This window comes from Kryptolebias marmoratus, linkage group LG6 (assembly GCF_001649575.2).
Source record: "Kryptolebias marmoratus isolate JLee-2015 linkage group LG6, ASM164957v2, whole genome shotgun sequence".
Lineage (NCBI taxonomy): Eukaryota > Metazoa > Chordata > Actinopteri > Cyprinodontiformes > Rivulidae > Kryptolebias > Kryptolebias marmoratus.
The window spans coordinates 25,974,111-25,983,645 of NC_051435.1; the positions used below are offsets into that span (position 1 = coordinate 25,974,111).

The window sequence follows — 9,535 nt, forward strand, 5'->3', positions numbered from 1 at the left end:
TTTTCCATACTTTTCCAGACCTAAAAAAAAATACTAAACTAAAATTCCAGACTGCCCACGGACCCTTTATGTAGTGACATTATTGGTGTTACTGAGATTGTTGCATTAGGAACTATTAGATCTTCCGGTGGCATTATATTGCCAGTAGAACCCTATGAACATAGCATGTAACAATATTTAGTATGAAGCACATTTTTTGTTGTACTTGGCCCTCCGTAAAAGCGGATGTATTTTTTTGCTGAGAAACCTCGTGTCTGTGCACTTCCTACTATCCCCCACATCCAGTCAGCGAGGCAGCTTTACTATGGGGGGCGGAGCCTGCTGGGAGTGGGCCTGCCCGGCGCGTTTTAATACAGATGCGCTCCTCCGTGCGCTCTGCGTTCAGCGGCGAGCGGACACGGTCACAGCGGGGAAGATCCACGGCTCACGGCACCATGACGGCACCCAGCAACACCTACGATGTGATAGTGGTCGGGGCGGGCATTTCAGGTAGGAGAAATAATTCATCTAAGAGGAAAAAAAAAAAAAAAAAAAAAATCCAAAGCGCTCCGAGCAGAGAAGGCTGATGCGCCTTCAAATGTGACTACACAACTGTTGCACCAGAGCAGCTGGTAGGTTCATGAAGCTGTGCAGCGCTGCAGTCCGCAGGGGATTTCTTTCCTTTTTCGGTTTTCCAGCCACGTCTCTTCCGTGTGGCTGCCTCCTCTTCCTCTGCGCACCGCTGCATTATCACAGCAGTGCAGGTTAAGTAAGAGCTAATCAGACAAAACATACTTTGGATTACATAAGAGGAAGAGGAGGGGTTGTTGTAGGGTATAAATCGTTGCTGGGTGCTTGTGAGGGGCTCATTTGAAGGCTTCTTGTTTGTATTTCACCCAGCTGGCGATGCTGAGGATGGCTCCTGTGATTTAGGGGCTAGAAACCCTGCACATCAGATCTGATTTACTCTAAATGTTGGTTTCACTTTGTATCATGTAGAACAGGGGTGGCAAACCCTGATTCTGTAGAGCCACCATCCTGCATGTTTTCCTGGTTTCCCTGCTCCAACACACCTGATTCAGTGGTTAATTCACCTCTTCGTGTTCTGCAGAAGCCTGTTAATCACACANCCCCCATGTAAAACCTAAAGGAGGAAAGGTGTTGCTGAAAGTTAATTTGGAAGCAGACTGAAATGGGCAATATTTCTGACCAGATAAGTGTTTCATTGAAGCAGTCTGTTCTGTCTCCATAATGCAAAACTTCAAATACAAATCACTTTTATTGCATTACATTACTGAAATCTGACCAGGATTGCAGCTTCTGACAGGAGATCACAGAATTTTAGTGTTCAATAGACTCTCTTTGCAGGTCTTAAACCATTAGAATAAACTATTTAAAATTTTTATTTTAGCTTCTGGCCCCCAACTGGCAAAAACTTGTCCAACAAGTAAATGAGTATTGACATAATGACAACACAAAATTAACCCCAGTTTTGAGAAAGTTAGGGCATTGTGTAAAATGTAAATGATTTGCAAATCTCATTAACCCATGTTTTATTTACAGTGTAACATATGAAATATAGCAAATGTATAAACTAAGAAATTGTATTTTCTTTTAAATAATGATTTTTTTTATTTTGATGTCAACACAACACCTCTCAAAAAAGTGGGGAAAGGGTGATTTATCCCATTGTAAAGCATCTCCTCTACTGTTAACAACATCTAAGCAGGAGACCAGTTGCAGGAGTTTTTGGAGGGGGATGTTGTCCCAAACTTGTCTAGTGTAGGATTCCAAATGTCTGGGTCTTTGCAGGATATTTAGTTTCATGATTTACCAAATGGTTTTATTTGGTGAGAGGTATGGAGTGCAGGCAGGCCAGTTCAACACCTGGACTTTTCTACTGTGAGGCCATGCTGTTGTAATGGTTGCAGTATGTGGTTTAGGATTGTCTGGATTGGGAGCATGTATTGTTAAAAAACTTGTATATACTTTTCTTCAAAAATGGTGCCTTTTCAGACGTGTAAGCTGCCCATGCTGGAGCCACTTCCATGCAGACTTTTGAATTGTGCACTGATAACAGGCTGGATGGTCCTCCTCTTTAGTATGAAGGGCGTGACATCTGTGTTTACCGAAAATAATTTAAAATTCCAATTCGTCTGACCACAGAACAGTTTTCCAATTTGCCTAAGTCCATTTTAGATGAGCTTTGGTCCAGAGAAGATTGCTGTATTTTTGGATGTTGTTCATATATGTGTGTTCTTCTTCAGATGATAGAGCTTTAAGCAGCATTTGTAGATGGCACAGTGAACTGTGTTTACAGACGATGATCTGTAAAAGTGTTCATGAGCCCTGCAGTGGTGTCCATTACAGATTCAGACCTGCTTTTAATGCAGTGTCTCCCAAGGGCCCAAATGGCATCCAGTATTGGCTTTGGGCCTTGTCCTCTGAGCTCAGAGATTTTTTCCAGATTCTTGAAATCCTTTGTTGATATTATGAACTGGGTGATTGGATAGTGAGTTTTCCCAAGTTTCTGTTGAGAAACATTACTCTGAAATTGTTCCACATTTTTTAGATGGAGTTTGTACCTCTGCACATCTTTAATTCTAACACATTAAGCCTCTCTAAAATGCTCTTTTTAGAGAAAGAGTATGTAGCTTACTGATCTGTTGCCAAATTACCTCATTTATTGCAAAATTTATTGTAAAATACTTGTACAGCCTTTTGTTTTGCCCCTATCCTAAATTTTTTGAGATATGTTGCTGTCATGGAATACAAAATTCCTTTTTTTCCCCAGTAAAAGCTAAATTATTGTTATTTTTAAACAATTATAGTAAAAAATATCCCAGTTTCAGTGTTTTGTGACCCACAGTGGGAACCACTGCTTTACGACACAAGCATGAAATTAAATGTTAGATTTACTGAAAGTGGTTAATTTTGATTTAATTAGAAGTATTTGGTTGCTTTAAAATCTGATATTACAAAAAACATTGTATTTAGGATAAAGCAATTGTGCAGTTTTAACCACACCCAAATTTGATTTCTCAGAGTGTAAAGGTGGATGATTTAAGCAGCTTGTTTTTCCTGTCAGTGAGAGACCGCTGCCCCCTCCATCACACTGACAGCCTCCATCGTCTGCCTGCATGTCCGTTTCTCTCCGAGACAGCAAAGAATTTAGGTCAGTGTCAGGTCAAATACCAGTCAAACAGAAAAAAACAAGGGAGGAAATGTTATTTTATTAACACCACACTGGAGCTTGGTTTGTCTTCTCTTGTGGCCCATTAAGGGTTTTGTAATTACACGGTTTGTTTATACTGCTGCCCTTTAAAGGCTTCCAATGAGGACCACATATAACAATCACTGTCCAGCTCCTTCTTAGCACCTCCTGTTTGCCTGCAAATGCAATTGTCAATTTTCCTGCCTACAAGACGGTGGGCCCTTAGGGCTGGCAAGCACTTTCTCAGAAAAGATCTATTGCTGATGAAAGCCTGTTATCAAACCAGCAGCCGAGAGGATGTTGAGGAAGGTAGGGGCGGGGGGTTCAGAGAAGCGGAAATAATGGGGAAGACGAGGAAACTCTTCCTCCTGTTTTGCCTCAGAAGCTGTGAGAAATGCATCAAGGCAAACCAAGCAAGGAGGAGGGGGAGAGAGAAAAATATTTGTGGAAGGGAAAATGGGAGATGAGTGTTTGCACAATAACAAAATAGGAATTTTGGGGTGGGTGTGAAAATAGAAAAAGAAAGAAAGTTGTGAAATATTTAGAGCTCAATGATATGCATTCCTTCAAAGAATGCTAGGGCTTTAATTTCATGAAGTCCTTGTTTTAATACACAGCTATAATATTACTTATAGAGACAGCTTTTTTTAAAAAGCAACTGGTGTGCAGTTAAAATCAGTGGTTGATGATGGACATGTGATTTTCACACAAAAATATGATCGTAGCTCTTCCAAAGTTATTCTCGTCGATTTTATCTGTCTCTACATGCAGCAATTCTGCCTGTAAGCTAATATAACATAAGCTACTCTTCTTAAGAGGAAAAGAATGCAGCTAAATTCACATACTGTATATTTCAGCTTGTTTGCAGAATGTTCCATTATATACTGCACATTTTGGATGGAAGCCCAGTCTAGTTTGTGGTGCATGTAGTTCACATTTTTTGCAGATCAATGAAATGCACACAAAGGAGACTGAAAAACGTTAAAAAAAAGGACAATTTGGTTTTTGCAAGAACCACCTCAGTAAAAAGTGTTTACATCATCATTTTAACAGCTAGAAAAATGTAGACTCATGTTGCAAAAAAAACAACAACTTAGTTTTCCTTTAAAGAAAACAAACTGAGGCCTGAAACATGCAGCAGAACACAATGGCTGCACAAGTTGTTTAGTTTAGGGAGGTGCAGTTTAAGGGGGCGCGTTTTCCTGATGTCTGAGCTGTTTCTGGTGAGTCGAGGCCTGTTAAAAATCACAGACGCATGACAGTAAACAGCACTACCAATGTGTGCTGTTGTTTAGTTTTGCTTGTTCACTCTTGTGTATGTTGTAAAATTTAAGTTTCAGGTGATAGGTTGTAATACACAGACACAGAAGTTCTTAAACTGGAATAATTTCTTTCTGTGTTTAGGGTGCTGCAGAGAAAAACCCAGATTAAAGGTTTAAGATTAAGGTTTACACTTATAACTGTGCAACAGGTATGAAGAATCTGAGTGCATATGATTAAAAGCAAGACTGTGTGCTTTTATATGTCTGAATTTTAGTGGCAATGTGCCCATTATTCTCTTTTGTAAAGAGAGGGATTTGGGTAACAGCCAAGAGTGAGAGCACTCTGACAGACATAAGGCATGCACAAACACACAGATGTGCAAACACATTCATAAGTGTGGTTTGCAGAAATTACTCATTGGAGTGACATCTACAACCGATTAACCTTTGGAGTTAATCCAATTTTTTTTGTTCACTTTTCCAGCAATAACCTGTGTTTAATGAACGTTTTGCTGAGACTGAAAAGTCTAAGGTGAAAAGACAGCACAAGTCAAATTATGCTTCATTTTCTAGAAGAACCACAAGAACAGCAGGTAGAATACGAAGCTGCTCACATCTTTTCACCAAGTCTTTGATAGTAGATATTCCCTTCAAGTAGTTTGAACATTACCAAACAAAAGCAACTTTCTTTTGATGCTGAAACTATGACAGCTAAATGCTTATTGTCCTTGATGAAGTTGTGGTTAATGAAAAAGTTTTACAAGTTTGCTTTTGGCCCACAGTTATATATATATGATCCACTTGCAACTGAAGTTGGACTGCCCTTCTGTAGGTGGTTTTCTGCAGATTCAAAACCAAATCTTACAGCCTTTGAACTAATGATTGATTTTGCTTCTGATATGTGTTATTATACACAGAATCTTGGACATGTTAGGCCCTTCTCACTGCATGAAAACTATGACATGACAAAAAAATTTAAAAAAATCAAGCAGAACATGGGGTCTTGCTGAGGTGTTCAGGGGCGTATTAAGAACACAGTGAGGTGCGCTTTATTTGTGCCAGAGTATGCAAAGTTTACCATGGATCTGAGCACAAATTCAACACAATGCCCTGTAATATTGTGCGAGTTTACCATCATGGTAATATATGTGACGTGCAGCCCATGTTTGGTCATTAACTTAGAAAGCAAAATACCTCTAGCTAAGAGTAAACTTAAAAGCACAAGGGCTGAGCTCCCTGTCTAGCCACAAAACAGGAGAAAAAGGTTTGGAACAAAATGGCGGAGAACCCATGTCGAGTTCTCTGTTTAAATTTGCAATTGCTTGTCAGTGTTGTTCCTCATTCCATTGCCTGTAAACAGCTTCAGGGAACATTGCTTGTTGGGAAAATGAAATTTTGGATTTGTTATTGCTTCGTGACTTAGCAATGTTGTGGGCTAATATGCAACCTTAAAGGGTCTTGATTCAAGTGGTACACTTGTCAATTAGTCACTATTGGATTTATTGTGTTCGCAAGGAAATAACACAGCTGAAGACCAGACATGGTCGTTCAAGGATTTAAAAAGACCCAGCAGAATATTATATTTCTTAAGTTAGATTGTATGATTACAACAAAGAAGTAAAACATGTCAGGCAGTCATTTTTCTCTAAAATTAATAATGAAAATATTAACAACATTAAACTACTTTGCTCCACAGTCAACAGATTTATAAATCAACATTTTGGATTCACTGGATATGCCATCTGTCTAAAATCCACATCAAAAGAAGCTGCTTCTTTATTTCTGCTCCAGTGAAATTAAATCCCCAATCTGAAAAGGCCCAACTTAAAATGTTTTTAAGAGCAGATTCAAAACTTTTTTTTTATGCAATAATAAGATTAAGATTTTATTTTATGTACATATTCCTATTTATATTAGGATTTTCTAAGTGACAATATGGGTGTAAAAATATAAGTGTAAAAGCTTTTAAAAACAGTTTCATACTATTATAGACAGTTTACACATTACCTAAAAAATCAAGTTCATTATGGGAAAAGATGAAGCTCAGAACCTTTTCAGGCTTTTATGTACAAACATGCATTTTAACAGTTTATTGGTGTATGTCCTGTTTATGGTGCAGTAGACAAAAACTGCTTGTGAACGGCTGATTCACAGCTGACAGTCCTCGTCAGCTTACTTCCACTGTCACTGTGATTTAGTCCAATTACAAAGAGAAAACACAGGGGGACAAAAGCTGTCAGAGGTGAAATGAGTGGCAGGTGCTGAGCCAAAGGTGCAACAAGGCCAGAGAGTCAGGTGATAGACAACAAGGAGCAGCAGTAAGCAGATGTATGCAGAAACAGAACAGCCATGGGAAAACAGTCACATGATTAGATGCAGATTGGTTATAGACGTAGCCACGGAGAGATCCAAATGGTCATTGCAGTGAACACACAAGAAGTTTTTTGCAACAGCTAAATATGTTGCCAGACCATTTACTCAGCTCCAAAATAAACATTTTTTGTCAGGCAGTTTCACAAGTTTATTCGTATAACTAAAAAATAGCTAATGGAAGAGGAATTGAGGCTGTTACAGCTGTAAACATTTCATGTAAACTCAGCTTACTCACTCATCCTGATTGTAATCATTCAAGAGACGGGATGTTTACAAAGAACATGGGGGAGTCTGCTTCTGCATACCAATGAGGAATCTTACTGATTTGCTTTACTGCTTCTGGAATAAAAAGGCCGTTCATTTTTATTTGTAGTTTTTTAATGGTTTGTGATATTGCCTCACAAGAACAAGGGCTCCAATTTGAACCTCAGCTGTGGTGTGTTTCTGTGTGGAGTTTGCACTGTGCTGGTATTTTTTAACCTTTTTTGGATTTGCATGTACTCCTCATGCATGTGTGGGTTTTCTCTGGAAACTCTGGTTTCCTTCCGCAACACAAAAACATTCATTTTAGTTAAATGGAGAGTTGAATATAGATATCAATAGTAGTAGCAATAGTACGCATTAAATTGTCATATTATTTTAGAATCTTGATGCTTAATTCGAGTGTCTTCAGATCCAAGCTCATTTAGGGCTACAACCCCAACAAAAAATATTATTATTATTATTATTATTATTATTATTACTACTACTACTACTATTGCCCCGTAGACAACCAGTTAAGGTGACCAAAGTGCTTTACAATTTAAAAACAGTGGACATGGCATAAAACCATTAGAGCAGACAAAAAGCTAAGTGAAAACATAAGAAAGAATCATAAGAACAAGCAAAATATTAAAAATGGATGGATAATAATAATAATAATTATAATTATAGTATAAAACTGGTTTAAATCTGTTTGTTATCATATGAAACTTGTACTCCAGTACATTGGGTTGGCTGCCAATCCTGTAAGCACAGTGTAACAAGTCACTTCATTAAACAGCCTTGTAGGTATCCTGTAAGTACCAGGTACATACACAGCAAGTACCCAGTATGTACTCTGTAATATATACCAGGTACATTACCTATTTGTTCCCAGTACATACTCTGTAAGTACCCTGTGATTACTGTGTAACAAACACTTCATAATACAGCCAGGTCCCCATAAGTATTCTGTAAATACCAGGTACATGCACAGCGAGTACCCAGTACATACCAAATAATATATACCAGGTATGTTCCCAGTTTGTTCCTTGTCCGTACCCGGTAAGTACCAAGTACGTACCCTGTAAGTGCTCAGTACAAACCCTGCCAGTTTGTTCCTGGTACATATTCTGTAGGTAACAGGTATGTTCCTGATATGTATACTGTAAGTACAGTGTAACAAATCACTTCATATTACAGCCTGGTCCCTGTAGGTACCTGGTAAGTACCAGTTGCATTCCCAGTACCTGGTACATACCCTATCTTCCCACTTTGTTCTTGGTACATACTCTGTATTAACAGGTACATTTCCAGTTTTTACCTGGTAAGTACTAAGCTGTATTATGTATTGTTACCAAAAAATGTCCCTATTTTTTTATTTTAGCACAAAAGGCAGAAGACAAAAATAATTGTCTGTGTTTGTATATACAGCTTTATTTTCTGTGAAAACAAAAAAAAATCTTAAAATATCCAGTTTGTTGAGTACCTGACTAGTCAACAGTTTTTAACCTTATACTCAAATTTCTTACCAGAAACAAATATTTTTAAAAAGCATGATTATATTTATAATTTCTCTTCCTAAACACTTTGAAGACTTCCCACATTTAGGTCAACAGGAGCCTCAAGGTGCTGCAGGAGAGGGAATAAAGGCAGTGGTGGGAGGAATAAAAAAGATAAGAGGGATGAAACTAGAAAATAAGAGCAGAGAGAACAAAATAACCCACATGATCACTTTACTGATTTCAAACTACTTTAATGCTTTTAAATTTATACATTCACAAAGACTGCAAGCAAAATATTGACCTAATGTTTTATATTACAAAGTCAGCTTATCTGAGCAGAACAACAAAGAGCACTGCAGGCTCAGATTTACTGAACCAGACTAAATAGTGTGTGGTTGATAAATCATAATCAGTTCCAATGGGAGCGTGCAGAACAGAAGTTGGACTCCTAAAACTGTGCTGATCAACAAACAAAAGCATAATTTTTGCCAGTGAGAACCAGGGCCGTAGCCAGACTTTAAAAAATACTGAGGTCAACCACTCATTATCCCCCTGCACATCAGTTACAATGAAGACCAAAACTTATTTAAAATAGAAGCATTTATTTAAAACAAGTGACTTGAATGTGTATATGACATGTATTTGTGTGTGTTTGTAAATCCATGGGGAGTGATGTCATCTGAAGCAACAGAGGACTCAGGGCACAACCATGATGACTCACTGAAATGACATGAATTAGTTAAATGAATGTTGATTGTTCACGCTGCACAAACACATTCAGAACACAAGATTTTAGCATAGATTTTACCTTTTTATCAAATACCAGTGAGGTGTTGTAGTTTTGGAGCTGGACCAGTTCTAGTGTGGTCTGGATGTAAAAAAAGTGCTAAAATCCCCCTTTATTGAGGTTTCACAAATTAGAATAAGGTTTCACAGATCACACACTTGGTTTTAAATGTTCT

General features: G+C 38.1%; 1 protein-coding gene across 1 annotated transcript in view; it reads left to right on the forward strand.

Annotated features, from left to right (window-relative positions):
- The first annotated feature begins 333 nt into the window (after positions 1-333).
- The window catches only part of mao (monoamine oxidase), a 51,526-nt gene continuing 42,324 nt past the window's right edge, over positions 334-9,535 (forward strand). Inside the window, exon 1 of the mRNA XM_017429070.3 lies at positions 334-489. Coding sequence (XP_017284559.2) covers positions 357-489 — 133 coding nt within the window. The 5' untranslated portion in view covers positions 334-356. The remainder of the gene's footprint in view (positions 490-9,535) is intronic.